Genomic DNA, 27,958 nt, shown 5'->3' with positions numbered 1-27,958 from the left:
ATCTTGTGACGAGTTGTGTTGCTGTAACGTAACGTAAACCTAGGCGTACGGTACGTACATAATTAATTATACTTTTTTTGAGTGAGTGTCATGTGAGTGTGCTGATGGGCTGTTTGGAATCAAATTTGTGGTAAGAGTGTTTGAACTTTCGTGAAATTTTGATTTCTTGTTTGGTATGTTATTACAAACTTTCATGTCATCGCTCCCAGTAGTCGGAGCGAGAGGCAGAGCGAGTTTGGCCTATCCTTTTTCTGAGCTGTATGCGTAGTAGTACAATGTACTAGCCCTATACTGATCGCAGATTTGAGTTCTATAGTTTTAGGGGAATAGTTCATGACCAAGGCAATTTCAGTGATTCCCGCTGTCGGAGGTTGTTCCGTTTATCTTGTTGATTGGTTGCACTCACTTCTGGGTAAAAAAACAACTCTCCATTCACTTCGTAGGCCTACGGGGATTTGCATGTTTCCCCCTTTTTTTTGATTATGATAAAAAATAACTGAAACCCTTTTGAAACAGTGTGGGAGATATTCAGAGCACTTAAATAGTGAAATTCCGGGCATTTTCGATGTAAAGGTGAAGAGTTTAGTCGATAAATCAGATTTTCCCTGAAGACCACAACACTATTTTGCCCCTTTGAGTTTCGAGTGTGAAACATGGAATAACTAGCCATCAACTGACCAATCAGAGAGAAGAATTAAGACTCACTGACGTCATCCCAACTGCGAGAATATCCCAGTCGGGAAGTAATCTGGGAAAGAGTTCCATTGGCCCTACGGACAACACAAATTTTCCCTCAAAATATTATAACAACCGTCAGAAAGTAAAAACATGTCCTGAGAAGTGAAGTTTAGCTGAGAAAATTCCAAAGCATTTACTAGGAAACACTTCTTTTGTTTTCAGACAAGTCTCATAGGTTTGTGCACAGGGCCTCAAGTGTTGTCTGTGTATGAATCTCTTTCTGAAATCTGTATGTGGAAATCACTAAGGCCCAGCCATCAGAAGCAATAACAAATCCTAAATCGTTGTCAAATTTAGCAGGGAAAATATTGAACATTTACCAAGCAATGCTTAGACATGGTGGAACTTTTCAGATCATTCTCATGGGGTTTTTGCATGGTGTGTCAAGTGATGCCCAAGTATGGAACTCTGTCCATCTCCCAGCACTCAAAAGTCAAAACACCACAAGCTGATTGATGTTCCTGCAGTGGAAGTGGACTGATAGCAGTGAGGTTATTTCAGCTATACCAATAAAGTCTCAAAAACTATGGAGTTTGTCACACCCGCCTCCCTTGTGGGAACACAGTAGGCATGACAAACCCCATAGTGCTAGGGTTTATCGATAATCGACAGTGTGCTGGCAAATCCCTACTCCTAGAACTATATGGTTTTTCACACGCCCACCTCTTTTCTCTTTTGGGATAGCAAATCTTCCGTCATATGAGTGTCCAAATTTGTTGAGACTAACCTGCAAAGTCTGTCTACACAGATTTATTGCAGGTATTCTTCAACTGCTTCTGAGGTGCAGAGGGACTAACCCCCAACCTGCCGAACCCACGGCCATGTTTGACCAGTTCAAGGAACGGCTGCATCATGTCCAGCAAGACTTGTCCACTGGGTAATGCCCAGGTTTTTGTTTGTTTTTCTTCTTTTCTGAATTTTTTTTTTCTTCACAGACCGCTGAACTCAGACCGCTGACCGATGATGTGATTTGACCACTGGTTTCAGTGACAAGCCAATCCCATTCTTTCATTTGTGTGTTGTTTTTTTTTTGCTATTACCGGTAACATTGATACTGCCATTTATTTTAGCATTTGTGCACTTCGGAACTTACCGCATCGGTCATTTAAATACATGTACATGTAGCATAGCAATTTAGATAATGGGAGTGCATTTCAAGAGTTGTAGTAAATCAAATTCTCAGGCCAGGCCAATCACCGGTCCTCAAGTCACGAATCACAGTTCACCCTCCCAGTCCCTCGTGATTTGACTCTGGACAGACTTCATTACGATTCCGTCCAGAATTTGCTTTGAGTGGAGCTGAACAGATTGTGCTCATGATTGCTAAGATGTTCAAGTGGTACATTACTGGGGCTGCACCTTTTCCATGTTTCGTTTTTATTTTGTTCAATTTGTAATTTAACTTCTTCGATCTTGTAGATTTCTCTGATTACTATGGTGAAGCAAATTCATTCCCAGGTGGTCTTGTGCCGAAAGGGTTTGATTATTTAATTTGGATCAATTTATTGGTATTCATTTCCCCTTGTTCCAGATTGAAGACTCTTAGCACAAGGGCTAAAGAAGTCAAGCGATCTCGCAGGTAAAATGGATGGCAAAGCAGTTGGTGAATCATTAACTTTGTAATGGCTTAGAACGAGGCCTGATCATTTGAAGACTGAGTTTTTTTGGGCGGGGGTTAATTTTAGGGGAAAATTTACTTTTTTGCATATGCATTGCAATATCTGCAAAGACATTTTCACTGACCTCATTTTCTTCTTATTTTTTATCACAGAGAAGAGCGTGCAGCATTGAGAAAAGACATGTGAGTACACATCACGGGTCAGTTATTTACGTTGGCAAACCGGTGGTCATCTTGTCGTCTTGGATGAATGTGAAAAAAAAAAGGTTTTCTGTGATTATATTTTATTGACCACTCAGTCTTAACTTCTGTTACAAAGTTGAAATTGTTCAGGTGTGCATTGCTGCATTTTGAGGGGGATTTGTCCTCCCCAAAGAATTTCCCTTTTAGCTGCGGAACTGTCTCCACCCAAAATAAAAACGTCTGTTTTTACTCTAATAATTTCATTTTTTTTTACGGGAAATGCTTTGTTTGTTTTCAAACCTTGCAGTCCTTCAGTCTCTACACATTGCAATCAGGATGCAGGTGCTGAACTTCTGGACAGGTATTACACCTTAAAGATGTCGTAGCGACCAGCCTCTGTCAGAAATGAAGATGTGTGTTTAGTTCAGCGTATATAAAGCATAGTTTCATATTTAAAAGTGATGCTGTAATGTATTCAAGTACTCAAAAACTTTATTTGTACATTGGATGTCATTTGGTTTTTTCTCTCTCATTTTTAAACTAGATTTCAGAAGATGTGGGCTGAACTTCATAAAGAAATAGAGACTGCAGCAGGAAAAGCGACGGTGAGTCCAAGTGAAAACGGTTTTTGTCAGTGAAGCCATGCTGTTACCCAGTTTTTTTTTACAAGCATTGGAAACAAGTTTGAACCACTGCTCGCATTTTTCTCTACCCTGCCTCTGTCCGGCGAAGTAATTCAGAAAATTTCCAGTTTTAAGCATCTTGTGTTCCACAGGGGGTTAGGTTTGAAAGTCTTATAACCAAACCATAGGTGGGTGGTATTTCTCGCTTTATTTTTTTCTACACATAGGTTGTGGACAGCCATGTTCAGGAGGTGTTCTTGAACTACGAGCGTCGGGCGGAACCGTTGCTCCAGCTTCAGAAACAGTTAGTGGACCTCCCGCACTTTGTAGAGAACATCCAGTGTCTCACAGCGGCTATCGGTAGGTACATTTTAAGATCAGTTCATGTGACTAAATGTTCATGTTGAATTCGTGGGTTTTGGGCTGAGTGATTGTGGTAGTGTGGGTATCTTTAGGTAAGCAAAATAAATTGTAGAAGAAAGCAGGTGTGGAAGTTCTCTTGGACTGTTTTCCAATATTCAGCTGCGGCTCCATCTCAGGTTTCAACTGTTTTTTTTTTTACTACCTGACTTTGAAGCTGTAAGCGCACTAATTAGTCTAATAGTGCCACAAAACATCAAATAAGATCCAAGAGAGCAAAAACTTACAGTAAGCCAATTTGAGTTAAACGCTTCAGGCTCACAATTGGGAATTAGTTTGGGCGACGAAGCCTGAGACGGAGACGAAGTTGAGTATTGGAAAACGGCCCTGGCATACGTGATGCAGTTTGTCGAAATCAAACCCTTGCAGGCGTTTGACATGAGCAACAACAAAACAAGGTGTTGAGTGATTTGTACAATTTGTCAAGACTTTAGAAAGTTCATAATGCCATATGGTCTGTGGAAAAAAGATTTTGTTTGTTTTTTGGCAATTTAGGAGAGATGTATCCTTAATACAGGAAGTTCCTTTTTCCTGTGACTTGCTCTTATATGCCTAAAGATGGGCTATTTTCCTTCCGAACATTTGCCTTACGAAATCAGTATTAATTACTAATTAATTGAGAGCCCATTTTTTTGTTAAAATTCACTTTGATCTGTTGCCAATGTGTGTCTTATATTGATATATTGGACTATGTACATTGCTGTAATAAGCACCAAAACTAAATTTTCAACGCGCCTCGGACTCGGACCGGCCAGCCGGCCAGCCGACCCCGGCAAGCTCGGTGGTCGAGTGGTTAAGACATCTGCACTAGTAAGCAGGAGGTCATGGGTTCGAATCCCACCCGAGTAAGCTTGTGAGGTTTTTCGCAAGCTCTCGGACAAGCACTGAGCATACAGTGCTTATTAATATACGTTGGGTAAGGGCAAAACCGTTATATATAAGCACCTCCAGACCTCGGTCATGTCCAAATCGCACCGATGTTGACGTTTCTGTCAAATTTCGGCAGGTAAATTGGAGGCGGAGTTTGAGGAGGTGGAGTCCATGTTGCTCGGCTACGAGGATCTGATTGACCACTGCGAACTGCTCCGCAATAAGCAGACACAGACCGCTGAGCTGAATAGGTACACGCAGCAGAAACTGTAAGTGTCTTGACAGATGTCGACCCTAGCACCAGATGTGTTTATAACTAATGGATAGAATCCTGAAGTTTGTTGAAGGGGCGCTTGGAGGTTGAAGACAGTGGTGCACTGTGGGGGTAGGGGCAGATTTATGTCTTGGCGCTCTATGGTTGAAACTCGGGGGCACAAATTATCGATGGGAGTAGGTTAACCTGAGGAGGATGACTGTTGCATGACACTTGGCTGTCTGATGCAGATCTTGAAAATCTGTCAACGTGTTCTAACAATGCAGAATCAAAGGGCCAAGTTGCCACCTCAGGGGATGTCTCAGAAGTCAGAACATTGCTGTTTCCCTATGGAATTGCTCTTTTACAGAACACCACGAGTTCCCCTCAGAAATAGGCCGTGTTCCTAATGGGTACAGGCTGTTTCCAAGTAAAGTAGACAAGGGCAGTGACCAGTGTTCCCCTTGAGAAACTCACATTCCCAGCCTTGGAACAGCTAGTATTCCTGTTCAAAACGTAACAGCACTTGCCTTTCAGTTGTTAAAAACCATGCTGCGGTTGGTGATCGTTGAACCCATACAGTGGTTTCGTGGCTTATGTCTCAAAGATCAGTTCCACGCTGTGGGGAGTCGTTTGACAAATCCAGCTTCATGAACAATTTTTCTCCCTCTTTGTTCCGTAGAAAAGAAGAAGGACTGATGAGAGGTAAGTGTTTGCTTGTCAGATTAACTAGCATGGAGAACAAAACATTGTAATAAAAAAAGACAAATTCAATACAGTATTCAGATTCTTTGTGATTTTGTTGAGATTTTCAAAATCAGGGCTAATTTTTTGCCCTGCATATGTGGCAATCTAAAATACCTTTGAAAAAAGCACATTGCGCAACCTTCATTTTGCCATACCAAGTTACATCCATGAGGCATTGCCACATTAAGCTCATGTAAGAAGAGACACCACTGTCATTATCAACACACCCAGTGGCCACAGACAAAGGACCCTGGTCTCCGCCTCATTTGATTCTTCTGTCCTCCTCACCCTAGTCCGACTGCAGGAGGAGTACGAGCAGAGCGTGCGTCTGAAGGAGGAATCGCAGAAAGCCGACAAGTTGGAGAGACAGAAGGCATTTCAGGATGTCTTTGCGGCTGACATGCAGCACTATAAGACGCACGGGGAAATGCAGCGTAAGTAGAATGACTTGTCAGAGGTTTGCACCACAGAACATCCCTAGCTCTGAGAGTGTAACCTTTCAAAGTTGCTCTTAGCTGAACAATATTCTGATGTACAGGTAGTTTTCCCGCCAAATGCCTTTAAGCATGATTGCTAATTATGAAAGTTTGTTAATACAAGTTGGTGTGTTTTTTCACAGATAGTGTGATTACCCGTAAAACTGCTTTTCCGATGAAGTGTAAATAATGTTTGTATACATTTCATTTTCGAGGATTCCTTTCTGCGCAAAGTCCCGGGGGGGGTCTTACATGTCTTCTATGATATGCCCATTTCAGGAGTGGTATCATCCGAGGGCACCCACTCGTTGACTGACGTCAGCTCCATCGAGAACTTTGAGATCACCGTCGACGAACAAGAGCAGGAAGCTCTGGATGACTTTCTGGGTGCCCCACCCATCGGCGGCACGGAAACCAGAGACGGGGATGCAGGCGATGATGACGAGGATGAAGATGACGAGGATGAGGTGGAGGTCATGGACGTGATTGAGGAGGAGACCGAAGGGGAGAGAGCAGAAGGAGATGAAGTACAGAGCCCTGATGGAGCAGAGACAGGTGCTCGAATTGTCATTTCCACAATTGGGTCGTTCTATAAATTTGGGGTCTAATTTTTTCTTAGCCCTGTCACATCTGACCATTGATTTTGTAAGTTTAGAATGCAGTCATTACTTTCTAAGAGTGATAAAGTAACACAAAATACCTGCCAAACAAATAAATGGAGCTTATAGTCAATTTTAATATTTCCTTGTCAACCTCCACAGTTCGGGTGTAACAGAGACACCAAAAATGTCACAGTTTTGGACCCCCAATTTATAGAATGACGTGATTGTTTCTTTAAATCCCGCTGGACTTCCTCATTTGTAACTATCTACAGTGTATGCCTTTGTAGATTGTAACTACTTTTCACCAACGGTTATTACATTCCATTTGTTCCACGTCACACCCCACAGCATGGTGGGAACACCCTCATTTCTCTTGTAAAACCTGATTAGTTTGGCACAGTGCATGACAATTCAGTCAGAAACACATGCTCACTCTTGAGGCTTTGTTCACAGAATCAGTCAACACTGTACGATGAATGCCGGAACCCACGACCAGCTCTTGCCATTGAGCCAGTATAGCGCCCCCTATGGTATTTGCACTTGAGCAAATAAGTTAGGCTCCACAGTTTCAGCATTTTTAGAATTGCTTAACAAGTTTGGAGAACCCAGTTTCACGTCAGAATATCACTTCTGTTCAGCTGCAGATGAATTGTCCAGAGTTGAGGACACAACGTCCCCAGAGCAACCTCAGGAAGGTGACCAACCACCCCCAGCGACGGAAACCGAGATTCCTGATGAGAAGATATCGAACGAGACCGCCAAGAGTGCAGAGGAAGACGAGGACGAAGATGATGAATTTGATACACCAGACGAAGGATCAGAAACCGAAAACAATTAGAGAACAGTCAAATGGATCAACTGAAGGTCAAAGGTCAAAAAATGTTTACTTTCTGTTTTTTTTCTAAGTGACATACTTTTTGAAAACATTCCCAAGTGGAAACTTGTACAGCGTCGAACGTTTGAATGCAGTTTCAGTGTGAACAGCAAAGCTGATGTGGTTCACATCGTCATGTTTAGTGGGAGATATATCAAATGGCATTAAAATATAACCTGGTGTGTCAGGGAGGGGGCAGACAATGTGATTTCAAACATTTATTGACTTTTGTCTGTCAGTTTCTTCAGTGCTATCAAATGGCTTCATTGGATTGAAAAACTTTTTTTCTTTTTTTATAGTAAAGGATGTTTGAGGATGGTTTACTCGTACGACAGGTTCATTGTTTCCTCCTTTTAAAAGTTATAGTGCATTATATTTGGATATCACTCTTACCTGAAAATTGATATTCAAAGGCCATGAGTTCAGATTTCTTTTAATTACAGTACTAAATGCTGAGTTTTTAGTCATGTCGGAAAAAGCTGGTAGGCAAATTTGATGAGGAAATACTACCAATGTCAATTGTGTCAAGGATATCATAGCAAAATCACCAATTGTAAAGTTATTCGCATCACTGCACTGTCTGTTGGAACATCTTTCAGAATTACGAGTCTTGGCAGCTTTTGCTTTCCAAAGCTGGAGCCAGTGACCTCCTGGTTACTAATTTCAACCTTCTGGACATGCTGGACTGGCCTGCCTGGGTCAGCTTCAGGTTGAATACACATTAGCACCGCAGGACGTCTTTCACTTGAGCACTGAAAAAGAAAGTGGGTGACTTTGTGATAGTTTAAAGAGAAACTCCACTTCAAAAGAACAAAGAAAAATCCTTTGATGCTAACATCGGAGAGAGTATTACCTATTAGCTGTCACTTAACAATTTTCACATTTTTGAAAGACTGTGTTTTCAGAGAAAGATCTCTTAAGTTTGTCTTCCAGTCTCTCCAAGTCAATCTGTGTTTATGGAGTAAAGAGAATCTTTAACAGTTGAATTTCTTTTCCTGAAATATGCAATTGCACTGTTGGCTTTCAATCATTTGTGTAATTAAGATGTTCTCTGCTTGTGGCTGGCTGAGACTGTTGCTTAAAAGAAGCGAATTCAGTATGAACTGACCCAACTTGTCAACTTCTGTTGCAACTCAATGGGAAAATGTCTCCCAGAAGCGGCACAATCATAAAATGTATATAATTTGACAAAATAAATAAATTTTATACAAGTAAATTTGGGTTCTGCACAGTCTTCATTCTTGTGCAATTTAATTCAAAATTAAAAGCTTACCCTTTTATAAACAGAGATAAATATGACACACATTCGACATTCATTTGGTATTTCACTAAGGCGCAGTGACAAGAAGAAAACCATTACCCTCAATGTCCAAAGAAAATTATTGTACATACAAGGATAAAGTTTGGCATTTTAAAAGATTGGACACTTTATAATACAAAGTAAACTGGCAATATAAATAGAAATATGTACAAAGAGTACTGCTCAAAGCAAATGAATGATTACATGCTTGCATGAATACAATCTGACGGAAAAGATGCTCAAGAACAAGGATGTTATTGGGTGCTCTGACTGACGTGAAATTTACAGACATTTGCCATTGTCATGGGTGAAAACTGTTGTGCTGAAATCGGTATTTAGGTAGGAGAGCCTTCAACGTGTTAGTAAGTGGTCTGAATGGATGAGAAGAGTGTGGAACCAGTGTCCAGTATTGGGTCGGCACTGTAAGGACAACCGTACATGGCACAGATCATGTCAATGGTATCCCTGCACTTGCGTCCCTTCCGCCTTGTAATAGGCATGGTCCAAATTCCTCGGCTACGGCCATCCATATTTCTTGTCCCAGCCCAGCCAACGGCGGCACACCATTTTTCAAAGTCGAGGGGACAAACGTGAGAGCATCAGTCATCAATAGCCGATTCATGAAGCTCTACCGCATTATGTTATAGGACCTGCCAAAGGGGGAGGGGGGGTCTGGCCTCACGGCCCCCCAGGTTGGCTGCCTCCAAGCTAAGCAATTCAAACACAAACATGGATTAAGACCAATGCATTAAAAATCTCACATCATACTTTCCGTGAATTTTTTTCCCCTCTCTGATATTAAAAGCTCAACATTTGTTTGTCGTATTTTGCTGATCTCCAGCATTTTTTGTCTTTTGAAAGAAAATAAATTCCAAAATTTTGCATTTAATAAAACATTCATTTGTGTATTTATCAAGGTGTGATAGCGCTACTTTTTGTTCAGTTCTCACTTTGACAGCCTCTACTGAACGTTAATAATTACAAAAATACTTTGTAACAGGTTTGGACTGTCCTTGTGTTTCATAAATGTTTCTTCAAAATTGTGAAAAGGCACCAGAAATTCCAAATAAACTTGCGTCGCAAACACACTCATCCACACAAAATACCACAGTTTTACTTTTTCAAAAATCAGGTGTACATTTCACATTCTATCAGTGCAGATTACCAATATTATTCAGCCACTACATGTCCGGTTGACTGATTCCAAATGCACCTTTTATTAGTAATTTGTACACAAATTACTACAAATGTGATGTCGCTACATCTGATTGCAGTAAGGCAGATCAAGGGAATTAAAAAAAAAGAGAGCGAGTGTTCGGGCTTGTAGTTGCATTTCCACTGTGCAAGAAGAGTAGTTCACAGAAATAATCCACTTCTACTTTGCAAAACAAAATTATCCGACATTAATGGACACATGCAAAAAGGAAAATGAACAGATGCTTATGATGGCCGGCCATTAATTGCAGGGAAATAACACACTCGGTGAAAGCCTGGACACAAATTTGTTTGCCGCAAATAAAGGAAAGATAGGTTGATGTCTTTTGACTGACAGGCTCTCAAAATCACATATGAAATCAATGGTCTCCCTGAAGCAACACCTGTTGATAAATTAAAATAATTTGAATCCATTTCTCCTCTAAGAATACAAAACTGAGTCCAGGGGTTTGGGTTCAAAACTGGCACCACTTGTGGCTTGGTTTGAGATAGGATGAGCACCGTCCGGGCCTTGTTGAGAGACCCCACTTTGACTCGACTGCCCTCAAGGGGTCAGTCTCTGGGGCAGCTGTCTTCATCCACTGGCCGAGAAGCCTTCTAGTCACTCTCGGACGAGATCAGCCCCCGGTTGTCCGACTCGTACTCGAAGGCGCCTCCGTTAAGGGTGCCGTTCCGGGAGTGGGGCTCCCTGAGGGACTTCTGCAGCTTGGCCTTCAACCGGCGATTGTCAGCCGTCGCTGTCTGACAGACTGTCTCCAGTTGCTCTTCAACTTTCCTAGTGATAATTAAACAAAGGCAGACAACTTTCACAATGGACATCAGAGCAATACCAGCTTGGGGAGTCGTTTGTCATTGACACAATAACAAGCAGCTGGCCTGCTATTTGGCAGGTCCCAGAAACACACCACTCGACAAATGTTTCCTTACACCAAGCTCTACTTGCACAAAATGATAGCCAAATTAGATACCATTTTGACCAAGCACACATGACACCCTATCTTATGCAAATCTTGAAGGATTTTTCATTTTAAATGTGGATCAAATGTATTTCACCATTTTAACAACGTTTTAACAAATTGGTCAGAGTCACCAACAACTATTAACCACACCACGCCGGGTGGAGTTTGCACATGCAGGGCCCGTTGCCGGGTGATTTTTCCATTTTCAAAATTCTTCAAAAATTCATATCTTCATTTACTGGACATGTACACCTAAACGATGAACTGGTTTTTTGGTGGCTAGTCTACTCTGACAGGCAACCTCCATTGACGTATGAATATTGCAGCCACTCCTCCCGCCCAGTAAAGAGCACCCATGGTGGGGTGTTGCGTAATTTCCTTTGTTCCAGAAATTGGCCCAGTGCGTTGCTGGATGACGGTGTTGTCTTTACTAACACGGCCAGATTCCAGGAGCATGCAGGGTACTGCAACGCTCATCGCTGGAGTGCGGAGCACTTTGGTCCCCACTGATAATCTGCAGGCGCTGGCAGTGGCAAACAATGGTACTGTTTCAAAACAACAATGGATTACCTCCTCTAATGTCAGCATATGAACCTTGATTGGCAAGTCCCAGCAGCCTGGTGTTTTCTTATGAGTTCGGTCACCCTGGCCACGAATGAAGGCCCAGTTCCAAAGTTCCAATTTCAGGCACTCCGGCCATGAATATACAGCAAAGGTCTCCGATACCCGGAATCTCGGTGTTGAGTGGTTAAAAGTAACTCAAACAACAGACCTGCTTGCCAGTGCACATGGCTTAACCACTTCCTGCCGGGGAATCCGGATCCGGACAAATATGCTTTATATGCGTGGCCGGGGTCTTCGAACTCAGACAGAACTCAGTCTTGTAACAAAAGACTTTACTCGGAACAAAAGACCAGGCTGCTGGGCATTACCGACATTTTTTCACTCTCAAGAGTGGAGAGAATCCAGCCTTGTTTTGAAACAGTATACCACAGTTTGGGGCATTTAGAGCTAGCGGATTACCACCAGGCACAAAAGCATTCTACCACCACAGCGATGAGCCACACAGCACCGCTGCAAGCTAATCTGGCCCCTATTGAAAAGAGGTCAGCAGCGCACTGAGCTAGGTTCACGAACAAAAGAAAATTATACAACACTGCACAATCTGGGCTCTTTTTACAAGGCTGCAGGCCTGGCTGAAATACTCAGTCATGTCAGGCGTCAATAGATTCTGTCTGTCCGGCTAGGGTGGACACCAGACAGTCCTTCACATGTTTATAAGTGTCTAATAAATGAAGATACGAATTTTTAAAGAATTTTGAAAACAGAAATAAAGATACATATCCTGGCCCAGCATCATCAACATTGATAATTGCCCTGGCAGGAAGTGGTTAATGTAGTCTTCAGCTCCCAAAGATAAAGCTTAAAGTCCTACGCTTGACATCTGTTATCCACCACTACCTTGTCAACATTTAGAAAATTACATTCGCAATATTTTGTGACTCTTCCAATGTATCCAATATTTCAGCAACCATTGAAATACCAAAGCTCACGATAAGACAACGCCCTTTAGGGACCGACTACGGAGAAGAAACACTCCTGAATAAATTTCTGATGATTATCCACCTTTTGTCAGAACCTAGGTTGTCCAATTCATCTTGTTTCTGCTGCAGCAAGGTCTTGAGATGGGCCATTTCCCGTTCATACTCCCTGAGCTGGCTGACGTGGGAGCTGTCCTGGGCCTGGATGCGGCTGGACAGATTGCCCAGCTTGAGGTCAGCTTTCTGCCGGTAGGACTGCAAAAAAACACAAAACCCCAAACACAATAACATCTCCTCGAGACACATGGTCCGACACGCTCACACTTTTACATACGAAGTGGGGACATTCCTTTGTTCTCCTGTGGTTAAGGAAACTTGAGTAAAATGCTCCTTTTTCTCCCACTAGGATAACTCCTTTGAGCTGGATTGTTGATGATGATTTCCCCAACTGTTCCTCTTCATTTTGCCACAGATAACCTTGACCCCCAAATGCCTCTGAAACTGTTTTTCAGAGAGGGGAAAACATTGTGTGGATGTGTGCAAGTCCACACAATGCCATCATGCCCTGCATGTGGACTTCTTTGTGCAGAGGTCCACACATATTGGCCGCTTCATGCTGAACGACCTGTATACACACGGGGATGTCCTCTGTTGCAACATGGAGGAAATCTAAACATATTCCAGCCAAATTCTGTATGCAAACCAGGCAAAACGTACTCATCCCCACAACTTGGTGATATGCCACTGAGTCTGTACATGACATACTGTGAGACACAATTAGGCTTGAACGACACTCTGTGGAGGAGGCTGTGTGGAAATCTTGAACAACTTTGTGCAGGACTGTAGTGCCATCTTTTCATTTTTGAACAAAGTTGGAATTTCCAGCTGAACAGAAATGTACAATCTGGGACAACCTCACCGTGGAATAACATTGCTGGCCACTGGTTAGAGCTTACATCCTCACAAAATCACTACAGCGAAAGAGGAATGCTGCAACAAAACTGCACTGGCCATGCTAGCTGCATGCCCAGCTGAGTTCTGAAATCCTGGTAACTGGCAAACTGTCAAGGCTGGAAGGGACTGAAAGAGACAAGCAGTGTCCTTTTTCAAAAAACTGGACAGACTAGAAAGTTGTGGATTACCTTCAACTTTTCCTCCAGCCTCCCGATGGCGACGTTTCCTTCCATCATTTTGTTCACAGCTTTCTTCTTCTCTTGTTCTTGACTCCTGGCCTGCACAATTCAACAAAACTCATCATTAGCAGTTTCGTATCGCCGACAGTGAATCTTGTATCTGAGATTTCAAGAGTTTGGTCTCATGGAAAGAGGGAGCAAACTAATATCAGGTATATGATTTGAAACAAAAATATAGAAGAGATATTTTCAAAAACCCAACCATAAAACTCCACATTGAAACTCCTGGCTCCTTTTTGCATTTTTCCATTAAAAAGATCAGATTTTTTTGTTTCTCGCAGCCATATTTTTGGTCTGTGTGTTTGTCTTCTCTGTCTTACCACTTTCGTCAGGGCGTCTCTCTCTGCCGCTGTCTGTTCGGCAATCTCCAGTACGTTGTTCAGGTGCTGGTTGGCCACGGCCAGCTTGTTCTCGTTGTGTTCCAGCTCCTTCTGAAGCAGCGCGATCTTGTGCTGAAGTTTCCTGAAATTAATTGGGATCAAAAAAGGTTGGCCATAAAAACTGACCACGGTGACAAACGGGCATCGTTCCAGGTCTCCACTCAACCCTCTCGGTTTCACGGTTTCTCACAAAGTGACTTGGAGGGAGTATCCAAATGATGCAACTCCACTGACAGTTAATCCGCACATTATGAAGGGAAATTTACAACTCTGAAAACTGTCCTTACTTTTGGACCCTAGTGAGTGCCTTCATTTCTCCTTGCATCTGGCTTCTCTCCGCTTCGCCGTCTGCCAGCCTCAGCGCCAAGGTCTTTTTCTCCCCCTGGACTGAGGACAGCTTGGACAGCACACTCTCCATCTCAGCCTGGTGGTGTCGCTGTTCCTCGTCCAGTCCTCTGAATCACACCATATCAAGGAAAAAAAAAGCAGTCAAGCTCACATCAAGCAAAGAACTTCAAACACTCACAAAAGTGCTCTTCCCACATAACAAACCAACAAATTGAACACGCGGAAAATCTATTTTGCTTTATCCAGAGGGAGCCAGGGGAAGGGGGGGAGCAAATCCGACCCCTGACATTTTTCCCGATATCGTCGCAATGCATTTTTTTTCGAGAGTTCTGCCTTTAGGAGTTTTTAGAGTAACTCTTTGAGTTTTCTCTTTTTTCTGAGACAGGTCAGCCTAAAATGTATACTTTTTCAACTGCGGTGCTCAGTACATGCAGGCTGGCACGCATCTAGCCATGAACTGCAAATGAGTGTTAACAACAAAACCATACATCTGAATCCCCCCACTGGAAAAAAAGGGCCAAAATAACCCGGCTCTTGTAGGGTTAAAGTGAGTGGTGCGATAGTTTGTTCACTTGACATGCCATCTTTCTCCTATTTATAACAAGTACAAATCACAAGAAAAACGAAGTCAGCTTCACTGGTTCCTAAGGCATAAACTGTCTATTCCTTGTCACTAACAGTCCCTCTTCAGTGGGCATATGACATGGCTACAGCACTGAATATGGGTTGCGTGGTGTCGTTTCAATCAATATTCAAAACTGAATTAACAGGTTTTGTTTAACAGTTTTGTTTTTGTTTCCACAAATACCATGCGCTTCATTTAAAAAACGTTAATGCAATACAACAATTAGTGTTTAGGAATACTGAAGTTCAGCCACACTGTGTTACAGGATGAAGTATTTAATATGCTTTTCAAGTGAACCTTTTGCACTCGGCCATCGTGCTCATGTGCTCCTGTATGGGCATCTGGGATTCGGCCTCCACCACCGAGCGGTCGTGCTGCTGCTTGAGGGTGCTGTACCGATGCTTGAGATCCTTCAGCTGGGCCTCCAGGTCTCCCTTCTCCGACTCCTCCATGGCCAGACGCTTGCTGAGTTTGGAGACTAACGAATGCGCGAGGGAAAAAAATTGGCCTGTTTTAGTGGATAACCTGTCAGACGATGCGCTATTGGGTGGAACCTGAAGCTGTACCACTTAAACCACGACGAACATCTTGATCCGTAAAATATTGTTAATGTACCACACTTCCCTGGAATCACCGTGAGCCAATGACTGCTGACTTTTTCCACACACTGGGAGGGATCCATAGTCTGTGAGCTTAGTGGCCCTTAGAAACGTCCTCTGTTTGGCCATCCATGAAAATCTGGTAACTTCACCAACTTGTACCAGTGTGTGTGCCGTTACAGATTTCATGGTGTTGTGAAACGACCCCTCACATAATCATCTATAGTGTACCATTAGGAGTACAAATCCCTGACTCATTGCTTGTTGGATTAGCCCAATAAGTGCTGGGGTAAATATCCTTGGAAGAGCCCTTAGGGTTTAATTTCGTGGCAAAGCTGTGCTTGATGAGCATTTAGGGGATAAAATGTTCATGCCCATCATCAATAAATAAAATCCATCGCAAGTCCATCGCAAGCCCATCGCAAGTCCATCACAAGTCCATCGCAAGTCCATCGTAAGTGCATTACAAGTCCATCGCAACCTCAACACAAGTCATCCAGTCTTAAGCCATGTCAGAACCTTTTCAAATGATTAATTAATTCCTTCTGTCATTGCTCAACCTCTTAATACTTATGACGGGCCAGGTGAAAGAGCTTGTGACTGGACTTGTGCAGGGACTTATGATGGGCTTAACTACAGAACCGACGAGTCCACTGGAACACACTTTTGCCATGGGAATGAGTGTGGGGTTGTTGGCCTTCCAGTAATGTCTACAAACAGGAGGGGCTTCAGTATGTTCCAGCACCCACCTCTCTTCAAAACAAAAAGATTTGGGGTGATGTGGCACCCACCTACAGCACCTCTTGTCCCTGCGGACTTGATCAGTCAATGTCTGCATTTACCTTCGAGGGAGTGCGCCCTCTGCGTGTCCTTCTGCTTGCGTTGCAGGATGTCCAGCTGGCTCAGGACAACTTGGTTCTCCTCAAGAACGAGACGGGCATGCTCCTGAATACGATGCCTACGAACAGCAATGCCAAACCAGAAACCTGTTGAATATGTCTGTGTTTGTTCTTACATGGTTCATCTGAGACTGAACTGTCAGCGCAGGCACTCAACTGAATTTCAACTGTAAAATGACAGTTGGTGTGGATGATTTCTGTCACGGAAGTTCTGATTTTAGATTTTGGTGTGTGCCTCTGTATGATGAGGTTGGTCAGAAAAATAAACCAAGTTAACCCTAGTGAGGCTGTGTCTCAGAGTTACAGAGATGCCAACTTTTCAAAATGGAAAGTGTAATCCTACCGCACTTCCAGTTCCAGTTTCCCGAACGACCCTAATTTATCTGCGCGACCCTAAAAACTTTCATCGGCAAATTAGAAAAACAATAAATTTTTTTTTAAGTCCTGTTGTTTTTTCTTTCTAAACAAACAAATGTCAACAACTTCTTTTCACATCAAAACACTGTTCATTATAGCGTTAATTGGGCCAAACAGATGATTCAACAACGCTGGTTTCTGCCCCTACTCATGCAGCCTGTATGCACCAACTGCGGGATGCCAGCGACACATTTCTGACGTGCGCATTACGAGGCCGGCTCTGTGTTAGCTTACATAGAGTGTATACATAACTGTATCGTTTTGTACCTTAGAGTCTGGATCGAACAGTCGTAAATGGATTAAACAAATCGTAAAACTTACGCCTAAGTGGTACAAGTTGGAATCTCTGGAGTTATGGCTACAGCCGGAAATAGAACAAAGACATTGGCTAGCAGCAGCAACCACTTCCCATAGGTTTGTGTGTTACTTCTAGCCACAGCCAGCCCATTTGAACATGGCTGAATAATGTACATGTACTAATTGATCTGCCCTTGAGACACGCACGCTGGAGGTGTCAAAAACAGTGGCACAGACAAAATCTTTACCATTCTCCAGGAGTGACGGACGTTGGCTGTCCGACTTGCTCCAGCTTCAAGTGCAGTCGCTGGTTTTCGTGGATGACCTCCTCTGCGGATTTCCGTAGCCGGTTGAGGTCCTCTTGGGTCAAACGCATCATTTCATCCTATGCAAAGCAAAACAGTAAGTTTGTTCCTTAAGGGGCAGTCAAGTGCATGTTTTTTGGGGAAAAAGAAATCTTGTCTCTGTTGCACATGCTTACCCTGTGAAACACCACGATGCTATGTTGTTCTAAAGAATGGTAAAAGAAAATTGGCAAGGTGGTAGAGTATCCACAAACCTTTTCCTTGAGTGCATCCTCATAGGCCAAGATGAGAGGAGACAAGTACTTTGTGTCGGTCAGCCAGCGAGGAGTTCTGCCTCGGGACGGCAAACCAGGAGGGTCACCCTTCTGCCAATGGAGCCGACAAAACAAATCAGTCAAACAAAGACAACATGTTTGAAAACGATCAATCCAAGGAAAACAATCTTCAATGCAACAAGTATCTTTGATTTTCATCAGCTACATTCAGCGGCAGCTTATTCCACGCTCATGCTGACCAGCAAGCAGGTTGTCTGCCTACCTGTGGAGGGGAGTGCTTGGCCTGGTACCTGCTGAGTTGAATGTTGAGTTTGTGGATGACCATCTTCAGCTGCTCATTCTCTGCTACCACCTCCTCTGCTTGCTGCCTCAGCAACACCTGCTGTGAATGGTCTAGAGAGAAAGGCAGTGTTTGGGGGACAGGGGTAAGTTCCATCAAGGACCACTAATCAACTAGTGATTGGTTCATGACGTACCTAGCGCATGGGCAGTGAAGTTGAAGTGGCAAACGACCCTAGTCAACCGTTGTCAGGTCGTTTGGCAGAAGGGGAGAAAAGGTGGCCGCAGGAAGGGCACAATAGCCATTGAAAATCAAAGTGAAAATGGTCGTTTACCAGTGACATACTGTTTTTCGGCCATTTTCCTCGTAACTGGTCCTCTCTGTACTGTGCTATTAAAACGATTTACGGCAACCAACGACGTGACAGGTTGCAACCTCGATAAGGCTTGTCATGAAAAGTCAACTAGACTGGTCCAACCATCATCGACTAGCATGCGTTCGATCAGAGTAAGTGGAACTATGGTTAACTTTGGTTCCTGATCGAACTTGCCCCAGGTTGTACACGTATCGAGCAACTTATTGTTTTTGGCTGGTTTTAATTTCTATCGAGGCAAGGAGCGCAGATGACAATAGAAATGGAGCTGGGAAAGTTAAGTTGAAGACTGGGGAATGAGTTATTTTGATCCCTGACTAACCCTCGTCTTTTATGGACTCGGACAGGCTCCTCAGTTTGGTGTTCTCCGAGTGCAGGCGGTCGTTGACCTCCTTGATAGCCTGGTTCTCCAGTCGCAACTTGTCGCAGTGTTGGTGCATCTCGTCCAGTTGCCTCTGCATGTCATCTGCATCCGAGTGAGAATAATGGCCGTAAAAAGGATTCGGGTTGCATGCTCTGAATTCAAATTTAAACACCTGTTGATGAGAGGATCAGGTGTGCAGCCAAACTGCACGTGATTTCTTCCTTGAAACAGGCTGCTGATGGAAGCTCAACTTCACACAGCCATTGCCTTGGTGTAAAATATAAAACGCAAGGCGATGCCCGGAAACCCAATGTCATTTGTTTCTCACCAGGTAGTTTTTGCAACATAATCATCTGTAAAAAATGACAAGTCCCTATCATGTCACAGTGCAATACTCAGGTGCAGAATGGGGGGGGGGTTGGGTCAAAATCTCCAGGAGGACCCCCCTCCCTGGAAAAATTCTTGGATCCACCCCTGATACCAGTTCGTCACATTGACTGCAGTGCCTTGTGGCAATGTGTAACCATCCATATGTACGTTTTAAAGGCACTTTTGAAAGCTTGATTTTATAACATAAAAATGATCATTGTGGACGGGGAATAATTTCACACAGATGCAAGGCAACAGTAAATGAGGGCCAAATTTATGAAGCTGCCTGCTCAGCACAGAAACTGCCTAAGCGCAAAAAGTATTTACTTGACAAAAACTGGTTACCTGCCCAACTTTAATCCAATGTTTAATGCCTGTGACTGGTTCTCATCTGACATGGGAACTTGCTGAGCGATGTTCCCCACGAAACAGATCCTAGGTGTGAGTGCCTCACTCAATGAGAAATCTTAGGGAAGGTGTTGCCGAGACCACAGCATCTTGTTGAGGTGACAAGTTTTTTTGTTGAGAACCTTTAGACAGGATTGAAGGGGACTTTGGTGTGGTCTCACGATGAGCTATGGGCCCCATAACGACTGCTGATCAACAGGTGTGTGCCTCTAACACCTACAGGCCAAGACTATGCATACGTCCACCACAAGAGGACCACCACATGCGCGAAGCCACTAGCAAATCAGAATACACACGGTACCCTTCTCCTCGATGATGAATATGCACCACCTACCGTTGATGGACGCCAGTCTCTGGATTCCAGTCCTCAGTTGTTCCGAGTCCCCCTCGACCTCCCTGGCCCCCCTCCGAGGCTGGTGCGGGGGTGGAGACAGGGTCCTGAGGCTCTCCAGCAGCTGCTCTCGCTCCCGCTGGACCATCTCCAGCTCCCTCTCCAGGCGGGAGTTGGTCCGCCTAAGGTACTCCTCCTCCTGGGCTGCGGCATGGCCAAGGGGCTGGCGCTGGATGTGAGAGTAGGCCTCTGTTTATAAAAGAAAACGGGCATGATCACTTATCGCCCGAGACAGTACCCGACATAAAATCATTCACTTCTTAAACCCAAGCTGAGTTTTAAAATGCCTGAAATTTTATCATGAGAATGCAGTGATTGTTATACTCCTGAAGTCAATTGGCACGGTTGTGGAAAATGTCTGCTGCAACCCATGTGACAGCCTCCTGGCCAATAGGAACGGTTAAAATTGTTAAAGCAGATATGTGTCAATGAATGAGAATGCCTTGATATTATCTACCAGATTCGTCTTGGCTTTGGCGTGAGGTGCTTCGCGGGGCTGGAACTGGGGCTTGCGACTGTTGCATGGCACTGACAGAGCTTGCCTCTATCCTCTCGATAATCTGCCATACAAAACAGACAAAGGAGACCCATTTACTTGCAATAATATCAAACAAGAGTTAAAATGGTTCTGAAAATCCTTGTGCTCTAGCACTCAAAATGAGATATCAAATCTCATGTGGGATGTCAGGGAAAGGTCAGTCTATTGTGAACCTTATGCCTGACCATTGAAGCCTTTACCGACTGAATGCTTATCCTAGCCATTGGTTAAAACCTGCGTTTTAACAATGGCATGAACATTCAAATTTTCATACCAGAGGTGGTAGCAAGTCAGTTTTTACAAGTCTAAGTCAATTCACAAGTTATTAGGTTCAGTCACAAGTCAAGTCACAAGTCATCACCAGGCAGGGTAAGTCAAGTCACATGTCATTAGGTTCAGTCACAAGTCAAGTCACAAGTCATCACCAGGCAGGACAAGTCAAATCACAAGTCATTTGGTCTAAACACAAGCCAAGTCACAAGTCTCTTTGTCCAAGTACAAGTCAAGCGGCACATTATTATGTCCAGCTGTAATAAGCAAAAGGAACCAGACGTCAACTTACGAAGTAACGAGTTATGAGTTTCGGACAGCTGCACACCTTTTCTCCAATTATTTTGACAATGCCTCCGTAATTCCCCTTTTCACTTGTGTTGTAATTACTATTCTTGCAGTTTATCACATGTCGTTTATTGGACTGGTTCATTTAATTTAATAAGCGTACTTTGCAGGGTGGAAATAAGAGTTGAGATGAGATATAAAAAAAAGACTTCATTTGCCTGATTACTAATAGTACATGTAGTATACTTACATTTTATTGTTCAATTTATTCTAAAACACTACCAACAGGTTAGGCTAGTTCGTTTACCTAAGATGACTGCGTGACTACTAACATGCAATTGACAAAAGCCTACTTCTATTCATGAAAGGTAAGATTCCTTTCATAGTTTTTTCAACCATTACATTATGCAATAGACTTGGTCATTGAAAACTGTAGTTTGTTGCGACAATCTTTTTGAAAATTCCTGAAACCTGACTCAATCATTGAGCCTGAGGTCTATTTTCTGCAGCTGGGTGAAGTAGAAGCCGCGCAAGCCAAAAGCCGTTTTTTATGCACGTAAGGCATAAACTGAATAGCTAATAATTAAAAATATATGGACCAGTTGAGTCGTGTCTGAATTGGGTTGGTAACAAGTCTGCAACTCTGATTCACACACATACAAACTGTAAACACCGCCTGCTCAAATTTGAACAGCACTGTGCAGAGGATTTTTGCTGAAAAGACATTTTAGTTGATGATGTGTGAACTCTGACCCCCTTTTGTATCGCTGCAGTGATTTTGACCCTAACAATACACTGCACATGTGGTTCCATCCACCAACAAACAGGTATGGTATGCGCACTCGTGTTGATCAGCTTTACCGGCTCATGAATGAGTGCAGCATCTGTAGTGTCTTCTGGGCCCAGCGGGTGACTCGTCTCACTTCTGACGTCTTCCTCTGTCAACCTGTCGGGGCTAACGCCACTGCCTGGAAGAACACATTTTATGTGGGTGAACTATCCAACAGAGTATTGCGGAACGGCAATCAAGCAGGACCTAAAAAATGCTCACTTTGCTTAAGTGGGTGGCAAGTTTGGTCAGTAGAGTTCAACAGTGTGAATTCACGACACAGTGTGCCACACAGACTTTGCCATGAATAGGCCATTTCTCAACTTAAGGTCAACTTTCCGCATTTACGACCCTTCAGTTAATCTGCCATCCTCCGATACTGAGAAGCAGCCAGAATCTACCATAGATCACCCAGTATTCTGACTTCAGATAGGAAGCCAACCAGGAAAAATGAAAAATTTAATTGGAACTGTACCAGAAATTTGACAGACACAAGATCCAGAAGTCAAAATGAACCGCCAAGCAATGTGAAACTTAATTTTTGTACTCCATTTTCAAGGGTTAAAGGCTTTAATATTGATAATTTCACACTTTGAAAAGAGATATTAAAAAAAATACAGTTCCACCATTTTCCAGTGTTCTTTCTGTGAACTGAATCATTTTATAGCAAAAATATGTTTTTTCTTTAACTAGAAGATTTAGGCTATGCACTGAAAATAGAGAATAAAGTAATACCTTTCGTCTTGTCCTTTTTCTTGCCCTTCCGTTTCCAGGGTGGGGGTGGTGTGATGAGATCTGAGAAGTCGTCCTCTTGGGGGCTGGTGACCATGGTGAGGCTGCTGCTCTCTGAAAGGTCAGTTTCACGGCGTTGTACCGGCTGTGTAGTTATGACATTGTATTAAATGCATTGAAAGGTTTGAAATACGAGTTTCAATATTAAAATAAAAACCAACTTTTAAATGATGAAATATCTGCATTTAATATGTGGGCATTATGTAACCACTGCACAGTGGTTTAAAACCTTACCTGACCCAGACATCAGTGAATACTATGAAATTGGTTTCACTCACATCAATTAAAACAATTTAGCAAGTCTTTATAACTTATTTAAAGTCCTCACAGATTTTCAATTTGGCTACAGAAAGACATTTTTGCAATGGATGCATTGGCAAAAGGGCATTATTGTTGATCTCCATGAATGACGGCACCCTCTACTGACAGTTATTTCTGGAAAGGGCACTCACGCACCCTGAGGATACCGCAGTGTTTAAAAAATTCTGAGATCATTTTAAAGAGATGATCACCTCACTTTGATGAATTGCGTGACTTTTCCGCCCAATTATATTTGTACCCAATCAATCAGTCAACAAATTTATGAATAAACTAGACATTTTTTCCCAAGCCATTTATGGCTGATTTTAAAAAGGCATCAACATACGTCGATGTGTATTTTACTTGTTTAGTACTTTCCATAGTAAAAAAAAACACGAATTTCTGCACTTTATTCAATATTTTTCGAGAGCAAAATTACATCAGCTGAAAGAGTGTCTAACAAGCTACAAAATAATGCAAAGGTTTCTCTCTGAAGATATAATTTTGTTTATGAAAAGCAGGGTTTTTTGTTGACATTTTTTCAACAATTATAAGTCTATCTTTCTTCAAGAAAAGCTTAAGGTGCGTATTTCAGTGGAATATACGGTAAAAGTATTAAAAAACAAACTAATTTTTGGTGAACGTTATCTCATTAGATACTACTTAATTGATTAAAAGCATAATATTGAGGGGAAAAAATTATGAAATGTCTGGGTCTTAAACCACAGTGCACTGCTGCCAACCTGGTGTCTTTTTTACCTTGCAAGGAGAAAACGTAACATTTGCTGTGACTTCATTCTTCCACAACAACTGGCCTCATCAATGAGGAATGGAAGTTAAAGCATGCCTCACCAACGTAGGAAACAGTTTTGGAAATGAAAGCCATGGATCATTTTGAGTGAGGAGGAGGTATTACGAACCCTTTATGTCAAGTTGTTAAACTTCCCCACATCACAGTGACCTTGTTATGGTTAAATTTCCACTCTGAAGTAAAATCAGCATCAGACTGCGCAGTATCTGCATAGCCATTTGTATACATCTCAATGAAACATGAACTACCCGTCTCACTTGTTTATTGTGCTTCTTAGCCTTGGCGTACAGGGCCTCAACATGGTCAGCCCCAGTCGATGTCATCCCATCTTTACGTTGCCTGCCTTTTGACCTCTTTGCCTTCCCTTCTGATGGGAATGGGTCACGCCTACCAGCAACCACCCGAGGCTCCGCCTCCTCCTCCTCTTGTTCCTTCTCCAGGGTGTGATAAAGCCTCTGCTGCGGGGAGGGCCTGCGTAGCCCTGGGGAACTCCCTCTGGGCGGGGTATCCTGTTGGGGGTGGAAATCTTGCTTTCCATCATCCTCGTCCTCGTCCTCACTGCCGAGCACAGAATCCGACTGGCTATCAACAGGAGTGGCTAATTTGGCACGGTTGCTGATGGTGCCCCTCTTTTGACGATCAGCTTTGGCAAGAGGTATGGTCGTGTACCTGTTGACATATGGCATGAATTTGTTACTGAGATTTAAGATGAGATTTCTTCAGGATATGTGTTTGAAATTCACAAAGTTTACTTTACCAGCATCTACAAATTTCGATTTCCAAGTTCTACGGAAATGCTTCTCAAAAGTTTAATTAAAAAAAAGCTTAATACATTGATTACATACATCCCCACACATTTTGAATATAAGCCATGCCAAGGTTACTGTCTACAAGGCGTAATGCATTGTGGGTGCATATTTAAGTTTCTTTTAAAACTTTCATCCAAATCAGTCGGTCATCTTGATAATAAATCCGTCATTTACTTTGTACACAATGATCCATGTTTGCTATAACATATCAAGGCATCAATGAGAGATGCATGCCTCGCTCAAGGTGTCACATCCCTCCACACAAACAAAGTGGTCGTTTGTGTCTGCCTTATTTTATTGTTTATTGGTTAACAATATTGATGTCACCATCAACAAAAAAGGCCAGGTAGTGCCCCTTTGAAGAGCATTCCCTCGTGGTACATACACAATTTTGAATGAGAGACCCAAAAGAATTAAGTTATGCCAAACAGGGATGGATAATCCTCACCCTGCTTCATCGTAGTCCTCCTGGTCTTCCTCTCCACTGTCCTCGTAGTCGTACATGCTGCTCCTCGCCATGCTGTTCTCCATGCTGGCGTTCATCCCGTCCTGGTGAGGGTGTGCCATGGGCCACGTGGATGCACCCTCCCCGGTGCTCCGTAGGGTCCCGCTGTCTGGAGGGGTGCCTATCACCCGGCCCACCAGAGATGCATTCAGGAGGGCAGTGGACAGGGCAGATGGAGGCCGTTCTTCTGGAGGCTCGGATGGGGGTTCTGGGGATCGAGGCACGGCTGCGAACATTGCCCTCGGAAACAGAGCCGACCCTATATGGGACTGTTAGAAATGACACCAATATCAAAGGTGACTTTCCTTCTTGCCTGGGTTATATCCCAGATTAATGCTACGTATATATGTCGCACCTTACACGGCACGTACACGTACACATTTGCACATAGACAAATGAAGTGACCTTGGTAGTCCTATCACTGGTCATTTGCAATGACCCCTGAACTACTGTTTTTAAATGCGCATATAGTATCAGCTTCGGTATACTGGTGTTCCTTTTATTACTTCACTTCAAGCAATGACGACAGTATCTGATGGTTAGTATGAATAATTACCTCGGTAGGATCAAAGTAAATCACAGTTCTCTAGTTTATAGCCACTGCTCCGTGACTGTTACAAGTCATCTGTACAAAACTCAACTCAGTTTTTTCTGCCATTTCAGAAGGCAATGGGGAACGTCTAGTGAAATGTCGCTGGATTTAGCCATACATTCATTTTAAATTTTAAGACCAGCCTCTAGCTCAGGTTGGACGTCATCTACATTGCAATGCGACTAACGTCCAAGGTATAAAAGTTCTCCTACAATGAGAGTTTTTTGTCAATGTTTTTTCTCACATTTTCACCTGGCAAAGACAGCTCAAATGTCGTTCACAAGTGCCATGTATCCCGAATTCCACAGATGCTGTGTTGAAATTACTAAATATGCCCGCAAACAGAGTATTTTGCAGAAACTATTGCAAAACTCCAAGCTTTCCGTCCTTTCCTCCTTTTGTTTATTTTAAATGTCTTCCTTTTATTGGTAAATTTGTGATGTACATGTACACGTGTATTTATTTCAACTTTGTCATATACATGTACATGTACTGTATGCAAGTTTGGATGGGGTAAGAGTTCCATACACAGACATCACTAATTTTCCCAAATTAACTTAGCAGTGAAAGTGTTGAAGCAGTTACTTCGAAAACACTTTGAATTTTTCAGACCAGTCTCATAGAGTTTGTGCAGAAGGTGTCTTGTGGTGTCCCGAAATGGAACTCTTTCCCTAGGTCTAAGAAAAATGAAAAATGTATTACTGTAAGAACTGAGTCTGAGGAAACTGTTCATAATTATGTTCATTTTCAAAAGCCTGCTGATCTGGCACAAAATTTTTCATTGTCCTGAAGAAATTTTTAGCTATGAAATTTAAAATTAAATGAGTTTACACATCATGTACACGTCACAGACTTACATGTATATTAAAAAGCTGGACTTGCAATGCCTTTGTATGAAATAGACGCCAACCAGTGGCCATTTTACCGAGCTGAATGCAAATGTGTGGGTTGGCTCGCTTCTATTGATAGCAGGGAGAACAAAGGCGGGCATTGCCAGGCAAGCTTTGAATTCGGCTCAGTAAAGCTGATTATGGACATTGCGAGTCCAGATTTTTTTACATACGTCCATGGTACACGTACACCAAAACTTTCTGCCTGTCTTTTGGGGGTTAATTACCATCAGCACCCTGTTCTTATAAAGGAAACAAAGTCCACTTTTTCAAACTAATATTTTGACCTTAAGGAACATTCAATTCATTCAATTTCATTATTCAATCCTGATAGGCCTAGTTTAGGTAAATTTTGACAATATTTATGCAAGAAAACTTCTAATTTCTAACCCGGGTTTGGCAAAAGACAACAACTTAGTCGAATGATGCCATTTTGTTTTCATCTGGTTACACGACTCAGGCTTTTTGGATGCATCAAAACAAATCTCCATTCAGGTCAAGGAACCAGACTACATTCGCTTATCTGTCGTTCACAGCTCTCTTCGGGGTGGTCATGTACACTGCCATGACTGCCGTTTTACCCCAAAATTTCTCTCAAAACCAAAAGCCCTGATCTCTTTTCTTTCTGATATGAAAGAGGACATCACCAACAACTTGTTTAGATAATTCATTTCGAAAAAGTAGAATTTGTTGTTATATTAGGATAGGAACAGGGTGCTAAAGGTCATGAACCCCGTCTTTCAAATACAAATAGGTCTAGAACTACCTTTGGTGCACTTGTCACTATTGTCAGCCAGGACAAAACCGAGGAGCTCCATGGACAAAACAAGCAAAGACAGTACAGTACTCAGTAGGCCCTGGCCCATGCACTCACTTTAAAAATCAAATTTTCAGTTCGCTACCGCGCCCGCATTGCTGCGCCTAAATATTTTAGGCTGGCAACGCTTCGTCAATAATGATCCACCTGGTCACTATCAGACTGCATTGGCCAAACAAATATCTGCAGATGTAGGCCTCAGGTAAAAAAAATACAACCCGAAAATCTGTCTAGCATGACCAAAGGGGAGCGACCGAATTGGCATGGCAACGTTTACACACACGGGGCAACAGTTTGTCGAGTCGTCAGGTCGTCATGCCCAGCACAGAAGCCGAAACTCGTCATTATCTCCCCATCAATTCCCCTTACAATAGACCCAAAGTACAGACAGGATACTTCCTTGCTATACGAAATGGCTATTTCCTTACCATTGGCTTCTTACTTTTCCCCTTTCGACGAGACTTCATCACTGTTTTCTTCTTGTTCTTCCCTGCCATTTTGGAAAGAGAACGAGATACGCTACATGTAAATGTAACTACGCATGCGCAGTGCTCGCATTACTTAGGGTGCAGCGT

The 27,958-nt window shown here is 42.9% G+C and overlaps 2 protein-coding genes across 5 annotated transcripts; one reads left to right on the top strand and one right to left on the bottom strand.

Moving 5' to 3' along the window:
* Positions 1-13: 13 nt before the first annotated feature.
* Positions 14-8,620, top strand: LOC147798808 (dysbindin-like). Of its 4 annotated transcripts, none has more exons than XM_087138236.1 (12): positions 14-130; positions 1,487-1,615; positions 2,270-2,317; positions 2,510-2,539; positions 2,847-2,900; positions 3,084-3,144; positions 3,390-3,522; positions 4,589-4,721; positions 5,388-5,410; positions 5,746-5,886; positions 6,208-6,483; positions 7,175-8,620. In XM_087138236.1, exons 2-12 carry the CDS (start codon positions 1,560-1,562, stop codon positions 7,366-7,368), a joined length of 1,149 nt encoding a protein of 382 aa, XP_086994362.1. In that variant the 5' UTR covers positions 14-130; positions 1,487-1,559; the 3' UTR covers positions 7,369-8,620. The 4 variants fall into 4 exon arrangements, with proteins under 4 accessions (XP_086994362.1, XP_086994358.1, XP_086994363.1 ...); XM_087138232.1 differs by having other exon boundaries at positions 7,169-8,620; XM_087138233.1 differs by having other exon boundaries at positions 24-45; positions 7,169-8,620.
* LOC147798807 (uncharacterized) lies at positions 8,621-27,958 on the bottom strand. The gene is made up of 18 exons (XM_087138231.1): positions 27,812-27,958; positions 25,028-25,353; positions 24,028-24,439; positions 22,603-22,744; positions 21,900-22,006; positions 20,400-20,502; positions 19,886-20,131; positions 18,733-18,876; positions 18,020-18,150; positions 17,737-17,847; positions 17,426-17,562; positions 16,407-16,522; positions 15,263-15,443; positions 14,280-14,447; positions 13,933-14,074; positions 13,562-13,651; positions 12,505-12,674; positions 8,621-10,694 (listed from the first exon to the last, which is right to left on the bottom strand). The coding sequence occupies exons 1-18, from the start codon at positions 27,878-27,880 to the stop codon at positions 10,517-10,519; spliced, it is 2,973 nt and encodes a 990-aa protein (XP_086994357.1). The 5' UTR covers positions 27,881-27,958; the 3' UTR covers positions 8,621-10,516.

This window comes from Acanthaster planci, linkage group LG06 (genome assembly GCF_054643075.1).
Source record: "Acanthaster planci isolate LZ-2023a linkage group LG06, COTS_SCS, whole genome shotgun sequence".
Taxonomy (NCBI): domain Eukaryota; kingdom Metazoa; phylum Echinodermata; class Asteroidea; order Valvatida; family Acanthasteridae; genus Acanthaster; species Acanthaster planci.
The sequence above is the reverse complement of the archived record's forward strand: the minus strand, read 5'-3'. Positions and strand labels throughout refer to the sequence as shown.

Excerpts from the sequence above, each read along its gene's own strand:
- LOC147798808 (XM_087138232.1), top strand. The coding sequence starts at position 1,560 with ATGTTTGACCAGTTCAAGGAACGGCTGCATCATGTCCAGCAAGACTTG. Across the intron at positions 2,540-2,846 it reads GCAGCATTGAGAAAAGACAT|TCCTTCAGTCTCTACACATT; the intron begins GTGAGTACACAT and ends CAAACCTTGCAG. Across the intron at positions 5,411-5,745 it reads AGAAGAAGGACTGATGAGAG|TCCGACTGCAGGAGGAGTAC; the intron begins GTAAGTGTTTGC and ends TCCTCACCCTAG.
- LOC147798807 (XM_087138231.1), bottom strand. The coding sequence starts at position 27,880 with ATGGCAGGGAAGAACAAGAAGAAAACAGTGATGAAGTCTCGTCGAAAG. Across the intron at positions 20,503-21,899 it reads CTGCACTCATTCATGAGCCG|ATTATCGAGAGGATAGAGGC; the intron begins GTAAAGCTGATC and ends TTTGTATGGCAG. Across the intron at positions 17,563-17,736 it reads AGGATGCACTCAAGGAAAAG|GATGAAATGATGCGTTTGAC; the intron begins GTTTGTGGATAC and ends TGCTTTGCATAG.